Below are 21,222 nucleotides of genomic sequence, written 5' to 3' on the forward strand. Positions count from 1 at the left end.
TATCTTAGTTGAAGCACTCCTGACACAACGAGAGCTCTTTTGGCACCAGCCAGCGACGTCCCAGATGCTGCCAGGAGCCCGAGCGCTGCGCAGCAGTGGCAGGGTGAGCATCCATCTGCCCTTTGCCTTTGTAGGACTGGCGCAGAGCTGTCCTGCTTCGTGCCAGCCACTTCAAAGGGCTTCTGCAAGGCTTGCTGCCATCAGCTGAGGTGGACCCGAAGAACACTCTTGAGACTTGCCAAGGTAAAATGTGAGATACTGGAGCCAAGGAAATCAGGAACTCAAATCTTGATAAGGTGCAGGGTGTTGGGTGAGTGGTGAGATGGAAGCAGGACATGCTTGAACCTGCAGTGAGTCTACAGCAATGAATTCTTGGCTCCTAATGGGCTTTTATTGACTTCAGGGGACGCAGGACTTATTGGAGGATCGGAGCCTGATATTAGTCTTCTAAGAATGAGCTGTCAGATTCTACAGCACATATAGCATGCACTTCTTACTTTTCTTCTCTTACTGATGTTATATTCTGCACACCTACTTAATACAGTGTTCAAAATACAAGTTTTAAAGTCAATCTGGATATATTTATGTCACTGACTAATGGTACCTGAATAATTCTTCATCTTTCCTTTGAAGATAAGTTACTAGCAGTAAGACTATACTTAAAATACATTGCCCGCTTTACCTCGAAGTACTTGACTGGTTCCATTTACTCCGATGCTTACATATCAGCTGGTGATTAGGTGATCAAACAGATCAGGGCTAATAAGTGTACGTGGCTGAGAGTCTTGAAGACTCAGTTTGATCTTTGCAGTACAATTCAGGAATACAAATTAAGTTTGTTCCTGGGTTCTTTTAAATATAATCACTGAATAGTAATTCTGTGAATAACTTTTCTATTAAATGATAAAAGAAATTTTACTCTGTAAAAAAATGTTGTCGCAAATCCGTTTAAAAATTCATTTGCTTGTCCATAAATTGCAGCTCTAGAGGAAAAAAAAAGCTTTGTTTGTCAAGGTCAGGAAGACAACGTTTAAGAGATGCTAAGAGGATATACTCACAGTATTGCCATGGCAAACAAAAGGAATGCCAAATGTATTTTCTTGAAAACTTGCTGTCTTTAAGGAAATGTTGGTTCTTTTGGACCCAGCTCATTATGTGTGAAGCTCTCCTGTGGTCACTATGACTCTTTTAATGGATCAAGGAAAACCCTAGGTGAATTCCAGATTCAATTTTTAATTGGGTCTGAATTGCGTTTTTATTTGCTTTAGATGTTTGCAGTCTGGATCACTACTCTTTTCCTTCTTGATGCAGCCACAGGTAAGACACACAGTTGATAAAGTCTATAAACAGTAAAAATTGTTTTATGCAACTTACACCACAATAACTATTTTTTAGAAAAAGAACATGCTTTGGAATGGATATAATAGACTTCTTCATTAGGAGTAACGAGTTCTGTCTTGTCTTTGCCATGTTTAACCTATCACTCTTTAATTCTGCAAAGGCTTTTGCAGATAGCAAACAGAAAAGGAACTAGAAAGGTTTTTTAATGTACAAATGGGTTCTAAATTTCTCCCAGAACTGTTTTCCCCACCCACCCACAAGCATTTATGGTAGCTACAACAACTTGTAATGCCAGTCTAGGCGCTTACTCTGCACAGCACTGTGCGGAGAACAAGAAAAATAGTCCTGGTCCAAAACATCTCTTTACCAATAGGGGTGGATGCATGGGGAGAAAACAAAGAGTGAAACACAATCCAGAAGTTGCCTGGCATCAGGGGAAAAAACAAAACAAAACAGCACAACTTTGAAAATGATTGAATCACTTGTGGAGTCCTTGATTGCAGCTCCACAATCAAATTTTCTCTTTCTCTGAATGTATTTCCAGCATATAATACATCAGAATTTTGTACAAACTTACAAATAGAGTAAGCCATGGTCTGATGTATTCTGACTCCATCACCCATCCACGGTAGCAATAGCTTCTCTTTGTTTTCAGTGTCTTTTTAATAGCCATAAAAACGTGGGATTTCACAACTATTGTGCTATAATGGTGGATAAGGCTGACATTTAATGGCAACACCCACGTGTCATATTTACATCATTGTTGTATTAAAGTCACAACAGAAATTGGGAAATTCAGCCACAAATCATACTTCCTTAGTCTGTGTTTTGCTCTAGGCTTCCACTCAGATTTTACTCCATTGCTTCCACTAAATCCTTGATGATTAAAAAAAACAAGAGGTGGTTTACATAAGTGGTGGAGCAAGCAGTGGTGTATATTTTAATGATTGGGTGTTTTCTGTTGCTGGGTTGTTTTTTGGTTTATTTTCTTGTGTTATTTTAACTCCTTTAATTCTTGCAGAAGAAGTAACAATTTAGATAATCCGTGGAGCACTAGCACTAAATTGAAGGAATTCTCTGAGCTGGCAGCAAAAGTTACCAGCAAAAGCAAAAGCTCATCAAATTCAGTTTGATCTCAATATACAGAAAAGATCAAGACTTTTTTTTTCCGATAGCTATTTTAACAATATGTTTGACAAAACAAATACTGCTTTCTCCTGAGCTCACCTAACTGAGCTCTAGGCAATGTCTGGAACAGGAATGGATCTTCAGTTTCAAGTCCCTGCTAAATGCACAAGGCATAAGAGCACAACTGAGCCCTTAATGAAAGTGGACACAGGTGCCATGCTAATCTGAACCAGCTGTTTTCCACTTCCCTGCCAGCTTCTTGTAAAGAGGCAGCAGCCTGGCGTGCTACATTCCCAGAACACTAACATTGTTCATTGTGTCCCAGGAAGGGAAGTGTGCTACGAAAGGCTTGGATGCTTTACCGATGATCCCCCTTGGTCTGGGATCCCAGGCAGAGAACTGGCAGGCTTGCCCAGCCCTCCAGCAGCTGTGAACACCAATTTCCTCCTTTACACTAGAGACAACACCATGAAATACCAAGTAAGAAACTGGTTTGCTTTAAATATTGACAGTCTACTACATAGTCAACAGATTATACGGACTGCTTTGTTCCTCCCAGGAAAGGCTCCGGTCCATATTACACATGTCACAACCAGTCCATCCCAATTTTCTTTCATCTCATTTCTTTTTCCTCACATCAGCTCTCTGATGGGCCAGGTATAATTGTGACATCTTACTAACTTGCAGTCTTCTAACACAAGTCGTCAAAGACATTTTGCATTTATTCTATGTACTTCTCTACAATAAGCAAATGGCCCAAATTCAGTTTCAGTTTTATCATTACAAAGCCAGAAGTAAGACAAGTATAAAAGGAATGCTCAGTTTTGGACTCTGTGCGTCTCCAGCTGAAAAATATATTTCAGGCCTATATGCACGAATTGGGGGTGCAGTTCCTACATGATTACAGGATCCTTTTAATGATACATAACTAGTCTCAGAGGCTCTGCTCATGTGATGGCCAACACTGAACCCTAAGAGTAGGTAGGTAGTTAAGAGGGAAGATTAGGAGAGAAAGTAACTGCGCACCAGAGAAGGGAAGGAAAATGGGATGAAAATTTAAAGAAAAGCTTAGAAAGGAAAACGAGACTAAAGAAAAAAATGAAGAAGAGAATGACCATCCCTGTGAATTTTACTTGGACAAAAAGCAAGGAAAAATTAAGTAATTTAATGTGAAAAATGAGAAGGGCTGCTTTGTTGTTGCTGGTTTATGATAAATGAAAAAGATTTCACAGATGGGTTTGTTTGTTTGTTTTATAAATGGTAGTCACAGTGGAGACTTTTAGTGATTTCTCCTCTCTGAGTCACCTCAGACATCTCTGAGTCTGTGAGCTTTCAACCTGAGTCAATCTTTCACAGGAGGTGAGATGTGCTCTAGCTAGTGCATGGCATCCCTTTTAAGCTTACCAAGCTATAACAAAAAATAAGTGCCAGTTTTCAAAAGGAATGCATTATTCAGAATTCATTTTTGAAGAAAATAATGCCTTCCCTCTCCATAAACCCCAAAATATCTACAGCCTTTACTGTCAGCCTGGTGGCCTTTGTCATGCTGTCTAGACTAGCTTTAAGATAATATATGAGTAAGCTTGGAATGCAAATCTTATCTTAAAGAGAAAAAAAAAAAAAAGATACAGATTCAAAATCAACTGCATTATACCTTGTAGAAAACACTATTTTTTATATTTTGGTTATGATTTTTGATAAAATATTTTATTTATACGATGTGTTGTACCTGTATATCTCAAAGCATTGTGCAAAGGATACTGATATCATTAGTTCAACTAAATAGAAGTTGAATTTGTTGATGCTGTTTAGTGAGATTCCCCAGCAAGGCAGTTTAGGACCAGGAACAAGACCCATCTCTTCAGAGCCCAGAACAGAACTATGCTCTAAATATTGGGATACTCTGCCCCATATCTAACTGTGCGCTTGTACAGAGCATTCACATTGTTATTGTTGTTGTCTTGTTTGTTTGGTTCAACACAGAAAATTTCTCCTTCAAATCCTTCAACTATCAAAGCTTCAAATTTTCGAGCACACAGGAAAACTCGCTTCATTATACATGGCCATCTCGGTGGAGTGGACCTCCCCTGGATATCAAACATGTGCAGGGTATGGTGTGATTACTGTCTGACAGTCGTCGTACTTGTATTTGAAAGTGAAAATATCCATAGACATTCCCCATTAATTGGCTTATGAAACTTAACTTCTCTGTTTTCTTTTTAATTCTGGGAATATATGAGCAGAAAAATCCTCGGAATCAAGTTCAGTTTCAGAAAACTGCCTGCTTGTTCCTAGCTATAGAGCACTTCAGACTCCTACTTAATAGCTTTTTGCTGCATTCACCTCCACAGTGAAAGCTATAATTGATTGGTTTTTCAATTCCTTGACAATAATAAAGGAATAAAAGAGGTCACTTTTTTCACCTCAGCAAAAGTTCAAAATAAACATTTCAGATCGAGTGAGGCATTTGATCTACCAAAACTAAAATGTTTTGTTCAGCAGATTGGTTTCATTTTATTTAGGAACATGGAAAAAATGAAATTGTTTCAAAATGAAAAATCAGAAAGTTCACTTGCCAAAAGTCTCTAAGTAGAATAGTTTGTTTAAAATACTTGGATTCGTGGGCTGAGCATTTCAAGCACATGAACGTGAATTTATGAATCTCATTAGACGATCTGAATGTATAAATTTTGAAGAATGGAGCTTGGACAATAAAAAAGAAATCACTCAATCCTCTTTTTCTAACTGGGGTAACTAAGACAAGCTGATATTCTAAAACCAGGAACAGCAGCTGGAAAGGAAAACAGAACTGAAACCAGCTGTTAGACACCTTTATGCAGTGTTCAAACCTGCCTCCAGTCTGCCTCCTTGTGTTGGTTCTACAGTATTAATGGGAAAAAATGCTCTAAAATATATCCTTACCAGTCCCATAAACAAAGCAGGTGCATATAGCATCATTTTGCTATGCCACTTTCTGAGTAATGGAATGATGCAAAATCTGAGTTTCTAGGATGATATTAGAAAAACGCACTACTAGAAAGAATCCCCTAAGAGCTGTATAATTTTATTTGCTTTAAAAAAAATAATAAAAAAAAAAATCACTGGCCAAGTCCTGATGATATATCTCCAAATTACTCCCACTATGCCCGCCTTGTGTTCAACACACCACTGACAAGAATAACTACTGCATAGAGTACTCTATGGCAGCCTGCTTTCTGGCCTTGCGGACTGGAGTCAACAAGTTGCTCCACAGGCTTCTGTAAAACAGTGTGCAGAGAAGACAGCAGGAGAGCAGAGGGGGAACTCAAAAGAACCTCGTGATGGGAGCAGCATGCCAATTCTGCAAGGATGGGATGCAAAAATCTAAATGCACAGAACTACAATGAGAACCCCCAGGTAGAGCAAAACGAATGATTATTTGCGCATAACCTGGAAGAGTTGTGCTTCACACTTGTTTCCTTCTTCTTTTCACACCCAACAGTTCATGTTTCATGTTGAAGATGTAAACTGCATTCTGATTGACTGGACGGGTGGCTCCAGTGGCTTGTACACTGAAGCAGTTAACAACGTCCGCATCGTGGGGGCTGAGCTCGTGTATCTTGTGAACCTTCTCGAGGTACAAGTACCCATGGAATGTGAACACCAGCATGCAGTCTGTATGGTAAAGCCTGTGGTCAAGGTAGCATCTTTAGATTTGATGTGATGTAGTCAGAAAGTACAGATGCTCGTGATGGCCTTTTTTCTGGATGAGCCATCTGGCTGGAGACTAGGAAAATTGGCAAGGAGAGGAGCAGGAGTCAAGGGCCAACATGACTAAAATATCCCTCCACGGGCCTCACACCCTGCCTCCAGCTACAAGCGGATGGCAGCACAGAGAAGCGATTCTCCCACAGCCACCCAAAGCCACACTTTCCCCACAGAGGCTCAGCCGAGCCCAGCGTGCCAGCAGCACGTGGCCTCCTCCTCCTGCAGGAGCTGGGTGGTGGAGCACCTCCATAGCACCACAGCCGCTTTATTCATACCTTATTTCCCATTTAGCACCCTTGTTTTTTCCTTTCCGTACATCTTTCACAGAAAGACTACGGCTACTCTCCGGCCAACATTCACTTCATTGGCCATAGTCTTGGAGCACATGCTGCAGGGGAGGCAGGGAGACGGAAACCTGGCATTGGAAGAATAACAGGTACTGAAGCTGTTTCAGCTGCAGAAGCTTTATATTTTAATGCAACTTAAGAGAACCAGAGAGTCACTGCTACCTAACGAACACGACACAGACTGCACTATGTTGCTTTGCCTTAAGTAACAGGATACAGCCAGCGTGACTGCACACAAATGAAGCCATGCCCTATCCCATGCCATTTCACATCACCAGTCACAGCCCTGAGAAAGGCTGGACAGCAACAGAAAGGTTTAACTGTCCCTACTGTGGCTAAATATATGTCACTTTGCATAGATCATATTGAGTCCCTGAGAGCATGCTGCCTATGATTTTTAGCTATATCGAAGAGCAGGAAGAAAATACCGTGTTACATCTGGAATAACAGACTTGTAAATATGTTAGCAACTCATTATCATATTTGGTTTTAAAAGCCCGCTCTAACATGACTTTTCAGCAGTTAAGATTGAAAATCTGAAATGAAAAACTAAATACCCCTATATTTACTGTGTCGGGATGAGACAATAAATAGCTGTGGGCACCCTCGAAAGGAAGAAAGCTATTAGCTGCATAGCTACGCAGGGAGGCACAATATCATGACACACTCCCACATCACATCTGTTAAAGGCTCAGTATTTTCTGCTTTCCTTTCTCCTCCAGTCAGTTCTTTGCTTTGCATAGACATTTCTTTGACTAGGCTGTGTGCAATTTGGGGAAAATGGGATCAGAATTTTAGTGCTCTGGCCACAGAGAGAGCTCAGTGAGCCTGAAGTGGAGGACAATGTTTTTAAGAAAATTTGCTATTTCAAAGAAATTTTTGACCAGATAAAAATTCTCAGACAAACATGCATGGTTAGAATAACATACCAAAATTTCACATCTTCTGCTACTATAAAAAAAAAAAAAAAAAACAACACCTCTTCCTATGACACTATTCCCCAGTAGTAAGTCAACCATCCATCCATCCTTTTACTGTGTTGCCTCCAGCCACAGTTCTATTAAAACCCCACTTGTTTGGACGGCTGTCCTACATCCACAAAATAGATTTTTATCTTAGCAATAAAGGTAGAAATTTAATGACATATAGTGTATACACATCACATGTGATGACAGTAAATAAGTTATTGTTTACTTAACCAGTCACATCTCCTTTCATTGAGGTTTGGATCCAGCTGGGCCTCTTTTCCAGTATACTCCTAACAAGGTTAGGCTGGATCCTTCAGATGCAGAATTTGTTGATGTAATTCATACTCACGCTGGTCATCTCTTCTTTGACTTTGGTAAGTTTTCACACAAGAGCCAACACATACACAAAGGCATATCAGAGAGTGATCAGCCTTCAGTCATTTTACATATTTCAGCTCCTGGGATTCTTCAGACTTGTGGCCACCTGGATTTTTATCCGAATGGTGGGAAGAAAATGCCAGGATGCAAGCAGCTTCGAGTACCTCCCACAGCTCGGGATATCAATGACCTTATGAGAGGTAAGTATATTGTAAAGAGGTAATGTGCCACTATAAGCTGTAGTTTGAAAGGCTAGTTTGCAGGCTAGGCTAAGGTAAAGCCTTTTGAATGTATATATTACTTATATACCTCAGATTTGGGGTAGGGAGAGAATGCTCAAAAATGAAAGATTTAAAGCTGTCTGTGAAATACCCATACATATATGGGTGTTTATACACCCATGGGTGTTTGTACATAATGTACATATTTATACACCCATGGGTGTTTATAAATAATATACATGTACGTGTATGTATGTGTATGCGTATCAATATACTAATTAAGGAAAACTCCAGGTGGAAACCTCAGTCAAAGCACACAGACTTGTTCACCAGCCTGTTTTAAATGTCTGGCACTGACCTCTGTGGAAATTCCACGCACAAAGGGCCAGTGAAATTCATTCCAGGGTAATCCAAAAATGAGTTTTTAAAAATCTGAGCTTCCCTTCTTGCTACAAAGACATCAGTCCCAGTATTACCGGGGTCAGACATACTCATCCACGCCATTAGCAGCTTTAGTGTCTTCAAAGGGAACGGCACAAGGTTAAAAATACAGAAGATATTAAAATGACTGCTGCACTAGTAGTTCATGTTTTTCAAAGAAAGCTGGGCAGTTAATAAGAATTATCCTAGGATTGAGCCCAATAGACACACCAAATCCTGCCTTCTGGTCCTACCCTACAGAAATAAGAACATACGTTATTCACAGCTAAATGTTTTGAAATCCCTACCACTAGTTAAGTAACTGGTTTTCATAAATGCTCTGTATCAGGACTGGTTTGAGAACTTAGTAACCCAACACTGAAAGCTGGCTACACGTAGAATCATTTGGAACCAAAACACCTTCAAGACTGACAACAGAAAAATGTCTCAGTTTTCAGCAAAAATTACGTATTTTCCACAGATATTTCACTAGGCTGCTTGCAATGTTTTGTGGTAAGAAACAAGCCCAGCTCTTCTGAACACAAGCAGATGGAGTTGGTTTTTCATGCAGCTTCTAAAAATAGAGACAGCCTTAACTCCTGCCTCTTGTTTAAACCTTGCTTTGTACTTATCTGTTCTGTTTGATAATATTTACATTTATGTAGTGCTTTTATGTTAAAAAAAAATGCTTTAGAAATGCTATTTAGTAACTTCTTTCTACAGCTTTTGATGCAGGAAGGAGATGAGTATTATATTCCCATTGTATAGATGTCAAGTAAATTTGGCACTAGCACAAAGTAAGCCAACTCTAAGAGCTGGGAGTTTTAAAGTTAAAAGCACAGACCCTTCTGAATTAGATTTAAAGACAGAACTATAAAGAAAATATACTCAGGAAGCCTTGATGACCCGGATTGTTTTCAAGAAACACAGACAAATATACTCTTCAGTTTTTTTTTGTTTTGTTTTGTTTTTTCCCCCTACGTAAAGAGCAATGTGTATCAACTGGTCAATATCAACCGGTCTATCTTTAAGATGCATAAATATTGATGTATAACTCTAGGTGAAATTCTGATTTCACCAAAAGCTGTGCCAGCTTGCAATTACTTCAGTGCCTCCAAGACATCACCCTATAATCAGGCAAGGTCCCCCGACCCTGAAGCAGAGTGGAGCCTGCTTTTATAGCCTAACGTTGGTGTGTTTGATAAAGGAGAGGCTTTGGAACTCATAAAGACAATGCTTGTAACAAGGGACCTGTAAATATAACACAAATTGCACTTTCTTCTTCCCTGCACTGCCTGCTTAGGAATTTCACTCTGAGGGCAAAATGCACTTGTTTAGAATAATTCTAACAAAATCAAGGACACACTGCCAAACATCTTGCTTTTCAGAGCATTTCACAGAATCACCAATGTCAAATGACCGCAGATTTTCTAGAGCTTAAAAACACTGAAAGCCACTGAAGTTAAAATAATTACTACAATTTTCTTTAATTCTAGAAGTGAGTGGAAACTGTGGTTTTACAAAATACCACATTGTGATAATGGTAAGCAAACGAAAACTACTTCACAGTAACTACTATACGCTTTGCAAATGCCGCAACTATGAATTTGGCTTACCCCTCCCCTCTTCTCGTGCTACAGTAAAAGCAGTCAAGGGTGCACGGAGCAGGACTGGAGGCTGCTTGGAGGCTGCCAGGTGCATCTCCACCTCTGTGAGCTTCTTTATGGGCACAGGGATACACATGGGAAGCACCTTGCTCTTCCCCATCAAAAATATTTTTGTAGTTGCAAGTGTGCTTTTTACCATAAAACCAAATAATTCGCACTTTAAACATCATTTAATTGTTACTGTTTTTTAATCCAAGACTTCACTGTATGTACAGATGCTTTTGAGGGAGGAAAAAAGACCCACATTTCCTGTTTTGGCATGGACTTTATGGTTAATGTATTGCTCTAATCTTTTTTATGTGGGCTTTTTCCTAGCATATAGATCTATTGGATGTGGACATAAAAGAAGCCTCCGATATTATGCTGAAAGTATTACCACTCCAAATGGATTTCTTGGCTACCAGTGTGAAACATACCGAGATTTTATATTGGTAAGTATCAGGTACATGTTTATGAAGTGGGTAAGGTTATCCCTTCTGCCCTCCTTCTCTTAAATTCTGGGACCATTTCTGCGCTCTAAATGATAGGATAGAGGATGGCTCTGCAGACCCACTGGCTGCCCTCCTCTTGATCACAGGCAGAAAATGGGCAAAATGTGAAAGCAGCAAACCCTAAGAAAGATCAGGGAGAAAATGAAGACAGTACATATACACACAGCTGGGTTCACCGTCTGCATAGGTCAGCAGCAAGGGACATGGTCTGGCTGAAGAACGTCCATTTAAACCAGTGTCTTACAAACCTGGTGGAACCCATCATCAAGAGGATGGCTGATGGATTTCGTAAATGTTTAAACATCTGTATAAGCAATAAGGAGCCACGGTATTTAGAGCAGGGGAGACAAATATTTATACAGCGCAGCAGTGCTCCCACATAAAACAACCCTCAAGTACCACAAGAAAGAAGGCAGCAGAATGTCCTGGTGTTTCGTGCCTGACATAACTAGGAAGCCAGGACTGGATTTGCTTCTATTGACTCACAAAAGGAAGGATTGCAGTACTGCAGTGTTGTGGTTTAACCCGGCAGGCAGCTCAGCACCACACAGCCCTTCGCTCACCCTCCTCCTGCAGTGTGTTATTGTGGGGTGTTATCAGCATTGCTCTCATCCTAAGTCCAAACCTCAGCACCATGACAGCTACTAGGAAGAAAACTAACTCTATCCCAGGTGAAACCAGGACATGCTGAAAAGTTATTGCCTGTAGTGATTCTGCCACATAACTTGAAAGTCTGATGTAATTCAGGTCTTGAATGAAAACCAGAACCCCGTGCAATTTAGTGATGAGGGGGAAATGATTTTGTCAATTGAAGAATAACAACTGATAATGTTCATTTAGCCTTTCATTCATCTAATGCCTAAATAGCCAAGGATCCACAGATGCCACTTCTTGCAGAACCTCCTCATTATCAAAACTGAACTCTCCAAATATTGCAAAACCTTTTTTTTCTCCAACTGAAATTGAATCCCTTCACTGAAAATATACACGCTTAGTATTTTTTTAATAGACAACAAGACCATTCAATATTCAATCTACACAGATTAATTTCCACATACCAAAGTGAAGCCCCAAGCTTTATTATTCCTATGCTTAAATATCTTATCTGTATTTTACAGGTCAGGTAGTAAGGTGCAGCATACATTTACATATTTATTCATGGTCTCTGCAGGGAAAAAAAGAATTAGGCCAGATTTTAACCTTTTTGTTTTCTGTTTTTTCACCAGAAGAAATAAGCAGACTGATCATCTCAACTCCTTTTGCCACCACTCTTTTAAATACTGAAGATAAGATATGAATTCAGAAACAAGTACCTTTTCAAAAAAGAAAAGAGAGAGAGAGAGAGAGAGAGAGAGAGAGAGAGAGAGAGAGAGAGAGAAAGCTGAAATATCCTAATTTGTTGTAATTTAAGAATTGAGATTAAAATAGATAACTTCTTGTAACAAACACTTATTTTCCTCCAGGGAGCATGCTTCCCATGCCGAAAGGAAAGATGCCCGCTTATGGGTCATTATGCCGACATGTTTCCTTATAAAACTGAGAAAGAACAGCAGAAGGTTTATTTAAACACAGGGGCCCGCCCCCCATATTCTCGTAAGTACTGGTTTTGGATGATGAATTTAAAGTGGCAACAAAGTCTATATGAACAAATACCTTATACTTCTACAGAAATCAACTCAAGTAAGAGGTGCTCATGGAATTTCATGTCTGTTAGGAATATGGAGTATCAGCATTATCTGGGAAGGGCTGAGATAATTATAGAATTGATGCTGACATGTGACTTAAAAACCCTGCTAAATTTTGTTAACTACATGATGGCTTCAAAAGCTCTATAAAGCTGAAGGTGGGAGGAATTATACGCTGAAAATGCAAGATTTCAAGTAAAGCTGCACTGCTGTCATTGACAAAAAATCTATAAAACTAGATCATTTTAGGGTATTTTTGCAAAGTTCATCAAGTCATGATGATGGGGAGTAATAAGTATAAGCATAGTTTTAAATGTGATTAATGTAGAAGCAGACAAAGAAATGGGAAATAAGGAAACTTGTAAATAAATTGTAATCCATCCTGGATGATGAATTGCAAGGGCAATGAATCAGATATGGTCTTTGAGGACATCATTCGCTAGCACTAGAATATGAAATAAATATTTTTTGTACCTAGTTTTTCTATCTCATCTTGGGAAAAGCACGAAGCAGAAAAATGAATTTTAGTGCAGAGAAATTATTAATTTCTTAAATCTGAATGAATACATTAATTTCAACATCCACATTGTTGAGTTTATAGAAAACATAGCCTGAGGTGGGTGAAGAGACTATCCTTTTAATAGCCCAAATTAAAGCCAGTACAAAACATTTCCAAACCTGGTTACTTGAAATCAATATGCACTACTCATGAGGCACCCTGTCACACCCAAATTTCTCATAACTGTAACTACGAAATGAAAACTGAGGCCAAGCGGAAGAGCAAAGCGCAGTGTTGCCCACGGCAGACTAAATACTCCACATGGCCAGAAGGCCAACAGAGATTGGATCTGGTTGGCATCTGTGATTTAGATCACTGTTAAGGAAATTAAAATTACTAGAATCACACAGAACTTACATTTCCCTTAATAATGAGAGCAGCATTTTATTTGCTTACAAGCACATCTGTGCAATCCTCTCCTCTCCCTGAAAGGCATTGAAATATAGGTTTCAATGATTGTAAAGAGATTTCTTTCCCTCGTATTTCATTTTGTTTTCAAAGGCTGGCGAAAAGAGATATGTGTCAGGGTATCTGCAACAGAAACCATGAAGGGAAATATAGATGTAGCCTTGACTGGTACTAATGGGATCAGGAGAAAATATACAATTGACAAGTAAGTATACCATCACTGTTGAAAAATTGTTATACTGAATTTGTAATGTCTCTTTTTACATGTCTTATCTTGTTCTTTGTGATCCGTGATCTACACTGGTCATAAAAACAGGTGATACGTGTTCAGGGTTCCTCATGCTACAGACTGTGGTCAAAATGTGCTTGCTGGTCTCTATAGCTCTGTGCTTTCTTTTCAGACAAAGGTTGGTATAGCAAAGTGGGCAAGAGCAAAGAGCTCTGGGGCCTGATAGTAGGCTACTTCTGGTCTCAGGCATGTCATTTGGAAATCTTTAAGATGACAAAGAGACGAATGATGCATAATTGTGTGATCATTCCCTCTCCTAGGGAATGTACACCAGCAGGGAAGTTGCATGTTTCTTACGAACCATGCCAGAGTCTGGCATTGTGGCCCACTCAGCCTAGCCTTTTCCAGTAAACGTGGATTTATATTTCATCTATATGCTTTTCTTTTTTGGCAGGGGAACTTTCAAGCCAGGCAATACATACTTGAACTATATCGATACAGAAATTTCTGGGAACATTTCAAAAGTCGAGTTTCTCTGGAAGAAGCATCTAGGTCAGGTACACAGAGGCTGCATGGGAGCTGACGAAGTCACTGTAATATCTGGGGAAGATGGAAATGTGTGAGTATACAGCCTGATTGTGTTCCATGCTGTGACTCTGGGGGTAGGGGTGGGGAATAGAAAAATATGCCATTGTGCTGAAGATTGTTTTCTTAAACTTTTCTCTTGCTGCTAGGTCTGTGTTCTGTGGCCACGGGTCTGTGCAGCCGAACAAATGGCAAACCCTGATGCCTTGCTAGGGCTGGGAGAGGAATGCCACAGCTGTCTGCCCTCGGCAAGAGCTTGCTTCTTCAGCCAAACTGCTGGCAAAGCTCCTCCAACAGAAATGGACATTTTTTCCAGCCTACTACTGAAGCTCTATTTCTAAATCGGTGCTGTCAGCTTGTATCCAAACTGGGGAGCTACACTTCTGTGAATTCTAGTTACAGCCACAGCTAACAGGCATTTTACCATCTATACAATCACATGGTTTGGTTGTATTGCAAAGTCAAGGAGGACAATACTAAAATAGGTTAAAAACAAAACAACAACAACAACCAACACAGCATAGACAGACAAATCCTTTAACTGTGCCTGCTTGATTGTTCAGGAAAAGGACACCTTCATGCTTTCTGGAGCATCTTATTCTATGTGAGGATTCTGACAAATAATTTTAATATAAAAATATTCAGAGTTTTAATGGCATTGAGTGACACCTGCCTTTCCTTCCTGAAGAATGTATTTAAACAACGTTTTAGCAACACAACCAAAAGACTGTTTAGGAGCTGGGGCTGCATACCAAGTTGTACCCTGAGAAACTCAACCATCAAAGTTCACCTTGTGTCAAGCAGGACAACTTAATGCACAGCAGAATATTTGATTGTTGCCTTTTTCGTTGACTTGCTGTGTTCAGCTCTGCTGAACATTGGGTGAGCTGGGACTCTGTACTTGAAATGGGTACCTTCTTTATCACGATAATGTTGTGCTATTGAAGATATTAAATTTTCTGTCAGCCTTCAAAATAATAATGTTCCCTTTGCCATTGAAGCTGAATTTTTCACCTGCACCTTGCTTTTCTAAAACCAGAAAACCTTTAAGACCTCCCATAATTTCAGGGAAAGGATCTTAGAAAAATATTTAGGATCGTGGTTATTTTTCCATTATAAGGAACTTAATATGCCCCTTTCTGAGATACAAAACTTTTCCCCACAAGAATTCTGATGATGCTTAAGTTGGGCCTCATCTGCAGTATTTTCATTATTGTAGCATTGCCCCAGACCATTTGGGAGTATTTTGATAACACTATTTAGCAAAATCAGGCTAGCAAGACTGTTTTTGTTTCAGTAGAAGCTCACCACAAAAATCCTTTTGGATTTTATTGCTCACTGTGGTCTAAGGGACACAGCAAATATTTAAACCTAATATAAGGTTTATCATTTGGGCACAGAAATCCAATGTGGGAATCATGTTGGCCAACTCTGATCTGTCCCATCCTAATAACTAGCTATTCCAGAATACTTCCAATGAGGTTCACCAGAAACACTGTTGATGAGACGGGTTACACAAGGCTAAACATGAGTGATGAACGGGTGTGTTATAAATTATGCAGCAATAATTTTGAGATATCAGAATCCAGTCAGTTCCCATGAAGTTTGCCAGAGGAGATTGCTTAGGATATTTGAATTGAAGTTCAAAAATCTGTCCACTTTCACAGGCTCCCTGCTTTGGTATGTTTACCACCTCCACCCACATGAGGAATAGGATCCAGAAACCTTCCCAAGCGTGGAATTAATTCCCCAGAGAAGTATAAACCAAACCCCTGGGTACATGTACATAGCTGGGAAATACCTATAGTTAGGAATCACACCATCTTGGCATCTGTCATAAATCAGGCATGGCTCTCTGCCTCAGAGTTGCACAAATTTAGCAGATAGAGGGAGGAGGAAAGGAATACTTACTATTCTGTTCATGCACTCAGGGCCTTAAGCAAAAGAGACGTAAATATTTTTCTTGGGGACTCAAAAAATGTGTTTAGCAGGGCCAGGAAGTGCATTATCTGATTTAATGACATGAGGAATCAGGGTGAACAGGATAATGTGGGCCATGGCTTCTCACTAGAAAGAAACATCACCCTGCTGAATTCAGGAGTTTGTAAAGCACAAACCCTTTCCCTTCTGTCTCCATATTTGGCTGTGTCTTCCTTGCAATTTTGAACATTATTTTGATGTTTTTATGAATCATAAATCATATTCTTCCCTTCAAAAATACAAACTTTCATTTTGTTTAATTTTTAGCTGTTGATTTCAACAGCTTTCTGATAAAATATAGCAACTCACATGAGCTGATAACATCTGCTATAAGCTGATTAGGCCCCTTAAAAATAGGTGTTTCCTCACCCAATCAGTACGACTAAGAACAAAATATTGTGTTACTTTCTACCCCTTGTCTTGTCCCACTTTGTGTTTATATTATATACTCTTTCTTGAGTTAATTTTCACTCTTTGGTATAGTAAATATCAGCACAGCACATTTTTGCTAAGACATCTATAAACAGAGCAGGAAACAGAGGAGGTTTATTTTTATGAACTACAGGTGAAAAAAATATTGAAAGCAGCTGTGTGTTGCTGGTTTAGTTTAGTATTTATGCTTTTTTTTTTTCTCCTGTTTCTCTTTGTAATTAAAAATCAAAATTATTACTTGGTATGGAAAATTTGGATTCTATCACTTTGTGTTATTGGAGCCAGTCCATAAAATGCAAGGGTTTGATATTTCACAAGATACTCTGCCTTTGACAATGACTGGAAGAGGTAATAGCTTCATGTCTTCACAACAACATAAGTAAGATTGTTATAACAACTTAAATTGCATCTTTAAAATGTCATATGATGTACTTTTTGAAGTGTTTGAATGTCAAATTGAAAAGTAGACTTCTTTTTAATCAAATGTGCTTTGTTTGTCTAGGATTTCTAAGGATGTATGACGATATCCATTCAGTCTTTTAAATTATGTAAATATTCTGTAATACTGAGAGTGCTTCAGAGTTGCAACAAAAATTTCATTTAATTCTCCTTAAGCATTTGTTCACTACAAAAATAATGCCAAGGTAAACTACTAACAAACCATCATAAGACATTCCACCTCAGTCCCTGCTCTCTCTCAAAACACACTTTTGGCAAGGTGATAAAGTCAAACAAACAAACAAACCTCTTAGATCTTTTATAGAATAAAGGAACAGCAATAAAAAGTAGTGCACAATGCTAACTCTCTGCTCCACTTACATCATCTGCATTTGGCTTATATGTAGCATCAGAAACAATAATTTTAGCAGAAACAGTATGCTTTTCAAGAAGTGCTGAAAACAAGAACCATTTGTATCAGAGTTCTCTGGTAACAGGAATAAAATGGAATCATAGAATCACTTAGGTTGGGAAAGACTTCAAGATCATCAAGTCCAACCATCCACCTAACACTACAAGTCCACAGCTAAACCGTGTCCCTAAGTGCCACATCCACAGATGTTTTAATTACCTCTGGGGATGGCATCACCTCCCTGGGCAGCCTGTTCCAATGCTTAACCACCCTTTCCATCAAGAAACTCTTCCTGATATCCAAAATAAACCTCCCCTGGTGCAACCTGAGGTTGTTACCTCTCTTCCTCTGTTGCAAGCACAGCAAAAAGTGTGCTTTCCTCTTTCAAAAAAAATGCAGTGTATCAAAAAGTCCCTCATAAATATTTGTGAGCCCAGAACAAAAAGCAAAAAAATACTTAATGAGAACTATTAGGTGAAGACCTTGATGCTTTGTTTATGCAGTCATCTCTCTTCCCACTTTTGATCCTATCTATTTTATTTCTCTGACTATTCAGATTTTTTCACACTATTTTAATACCCTAGAATATGTTGATAAAATCCTTGAAAATGAACCACAAATCTGCAGGAAATAAATAATCACTTTGTTCTAGAAGTCCTTCTGGTCTTTCATTTTTGTTAGAGAAGAAGCTTGACCCATCTCTTACACAGAAAGCCTCCCCAATGCCTTCATCCTACCTTTAAAACTATCTGCTTTCTGATTACATCATTTTATAGCCCAGTCACTTGCCAGAATCTTTACTTACAGAAACGCCACGGGAAATTTCTTAAATTTCTCCATGAATAAAAAATACATCATGCTTTTTTCTTTTTTCCCCTAGATAATCTGCAAGATCTCTATTTCACTTGCTTTCACATGATTTTATCATCAGTTTTTGTTTCTCGCTTCAGGCTTGCTTTTCCCCAAGAGAAGATAAATCAATTATTTTCTATATAGTTGTATGGTTTTTTTTCTGATTTCTCTCTTTGCTTTTAATTTAGGTTAGAGTTTTTGTCTTTGGCATACCAGAAACGAGTGAATGATTACAGTGGCACAGTGCCTGAGAATTTACATCCTAAGGGGACTTTGTTACATCTGAGATCTGTTCTCCCTTTTTTCAAGTAATGTCTAAACCTGCAGTTGTGTTATATCAGTTACTAACCCACCCATAACCTCACACATCTTGGGAGCAAGTTGGTCTTCCCAGATAGCATTCTTGCAAGTTTATCACCTCAGTCCCTTTTCTTGCAAATTCTCATTAATATTTTTATAGTGAAATTATTTATGTTTACTTCCCTCAATCAAAATTAGTGATTTTTTTTTCTCTACAATACGCTCCAACTTCCAAATATGTGCATGCTATATAGAGGGTAAAATAAAATAATTGGGACAGGATTTTGCTGAGACTTTAACCAATTTTTAGGTCAGGGTATTCTGTGTAACCCATAGGCTCTAACAGTAACCTTCAGCGTTGTCCTGGAACAGAAGCAAAAAAATGAGGAGCTTTGAATGTGCTTTCCCAACACTTATTTCAGTTATCCTTCCAAAATCAAAGCTGGTTGAGATTGAGGTTGCCTCTGGCAGGCTAAACAGTTGCTCGCTGACCCATCACAAAGCCTATCTACGCAGACGGTCTATGAAACTCATGAATCTCTTTTTTATTAACACAGAATCAGGGACTCGGCAATTTCAGTCTCCGGGCTGCTTCAAGCTATGCTGATTCCAATCACTATGAAGCGGATGTTGATAGCATGCTGAAATTTATTTTTAATGGCATATTTCCAAAATAAAACAGAGCCAGGAATTTGTTCTTTATCTCTAGCTATCAAGGATCTAAAACCTTCCGGAAAGAGCATGCATCATCACCAACCCGCACACAAACAGAGCACACCTAGATTGCCGCGTTACCGGACAACATACCTCTCCTCCTAGCTACCACAAGATGGGATCGGCCAAGTGTCTTGCAACACCGGAAGCACAAGCAATATCTGAAAATACATGCTGACATTGGGGTCAGCCTCCTTTTCGTCCCATATATTTCAGACACTAGGAAAGCTTAGGATCTAATGTAAGAGGTGTCCAGAGCCCAAGGTAGCTAACTTTGCTCTAAGCCACTGTTTTGTGTCTGAGCTGTTCAGATCCATTCTTTCATATCATTTGTGAAGATTTGCATTTGCCTATCAGTCTCCAAGGCAAAACCTACAGCTATTCCTTTTTATTTCTGCTTCTTTCTTCAAATAAATTAAATATTTTAGTGTTAGTAGGAAATAAAACATTCAGAAAAAAGGACTTCACCCTCTTCTCTTTTAATTCTGCCTATTACTTGGAAAGGAAGCCTGGCTCTCCCTAATCTTTCCACCCACTCTGGTTTTGGTTACTTCCATCGCCACCTTTAAAATTCTCCTGTTTCTGTTTCCTTACCATGATCCTATGCTCCATAAGTCTTCAGCTCACAAAACCAGAAGTTAACATTCTCTCTGCTTGCTTTGGGCAAGGGCAAGGGACTGCTTTGACTGATTCAATGAGCAGGGAGCAAGTATCATGGAAGGTCATCAATATTTATCATCTCCAAAATATTCATTTTATTGCTGCTGTGCAACACTGAAAAGGATACGCTAAGGCAAATTGGTTTTGCTTTTTATTCAATATAAAGTTTGCTCACTTGACCAGAATGAACACATCAGAGTTAGACAATAGAAATATCAAGAAAGTCTTTTATTCGTGGCTCTGTCACTCAGGGACTAACGGTAAGATTCTCCAAGAAGGTGAGTGGTCTTTGTCTATGCATATTAGCAATTCTCTAGGGGATGCAATAACAAAGCTACTTCCAGGTGACCTTCTTTCAAGCTAAGAAATTCATTAACCATCTTCAATCTAAAATTGAAATGAGAGAGAAAAATATTGCTTTTAGAATTTTATTCACTTATCTTGCTATGAAAGCCTTGGTAATTTATATATCACTGCACTTGAAACACAGTTGCTGAGTTTCCTTTGGAGAACATGATTCTCAGTGAGTGTTTTGATCCTTTTTTTCCTGCTAATGCGAAGGCCACTACCATCAGAATACATTTATGTCCTTGATAATTTTCAAGTTGACATTTATAAAACCATCTGGATGCGTTCACTTGCATATTGTCAGAGGCAACTGCAGAAGCCAGACTTTTCTTACTATCCGTAAAAACCTACTGTTCCTCTTAAGTCATAAAAACATACCAAGAAAAAGCAGCCATTCCTAAAGCAAGCTAGACCTCGAAAACCCTGTAACATAGGCTATAAATTCTTTCTAGTGTTGAATCCATCTTGTCAATCTGAGCTACGTTAATATTATCTGCACCACTGCATATTCCTCTGAAATACACTGACAGCTTCTCTGTTGAAAATGTGTATGGTTCCTCCATATTAACTACAACTTCTACAACATACAGAGCAGATGAAAAAGCAAAATGAAGAATGCAGTTATTGAACTTAAATCCTTGTCAAATACTTTTCTCAGTTATTCATGCACATTAGTCCAAGGAGGTATTGTATATCTTGTTCTTATGAGCCTGCATTTCTGTTTCAGATTGTAACTGTGCTGCTGGGGGTGTTCTGCAGCACCATTTTAACACTCACACACAAAACGCGAGCTCTGTGGAAATTACAGCAAAATATTTGAGCATACCCAGCAGTCCTGGTCCCCTAACAAACACTTTTAAGGGGTCTGATTTTCACACAAAGATGTCAGCAATTTTGGAAGATATTTCATCA

The 21,222-nt window shown here is 39.0% G+C and overlaps 1 protein-coding gene across 2 annotated transcripts; it reads left to right on the forward strand.

Moving 5' to 3' along the window:
- The first annotated feature begins 12 nt into the window (after nucleotides 1-12).
- Nucleotides 13-19,468, forward strand: LOC308197340 (pancreatic lipase-related protein 2-like). 2 transcript variants are annotated; one of them, XM_080597633.1, is made up of 13 exons: nucleotides 13-243; nucleotides 1,269-1,317; nucleotides 2,795-2,949; nucleotides 4,453-4,578; nucleotides 5,951-6,085; nucleotides 6,544-6,652; nucleotides 7,786-7,905; nucleotides 7,987-8,109; nucleotides 10,533-10,648; nucleotides 12,172-12,301; nucleotides 13,454-13,565; nucleotides 14,044-14,208; nucleotides 14,324-19,466. In XM_080597633.1, exons 2-13 carry the CDS (start codon nucleotides 1,269-1,271, stop codon nucleotides 14,385-14,387), a joined length of 1,404 nt encoding a protein of 467 aa, XP_080453759.1. In that variant the 5' UTR covers nucleotides 13-243; the 3' UTR covers nucleotides 14,388-19,466. The 2 variants fall into 2 exon arrangements, with proteins under 2 accessions (XP_080453759.1, XP_080453760.1); XM_080597634.1 differs by having other exon boundaries at nucleotides 14-243; nucleotides 5,951-6,130; nucleotides 14,324-19,468.
- The last annotated feature ends 1,754 nt before the right edge of the window (nucleotides 19,469-21,222 follow it).

The sequence above is a fragment of the Anser brachyrhynchus genome (genome assembly GCF_964034855.1).
Source record: "Anser brachyrhynchus genome assembly, chromosome: 6".
In the NCBI taxonomy this organism is placed as follows: Eukaryota; Metazoa; Chordata; class Aves; order Anseriformes; family Anatidae; genus Anser; species Anser brachyrhynchus.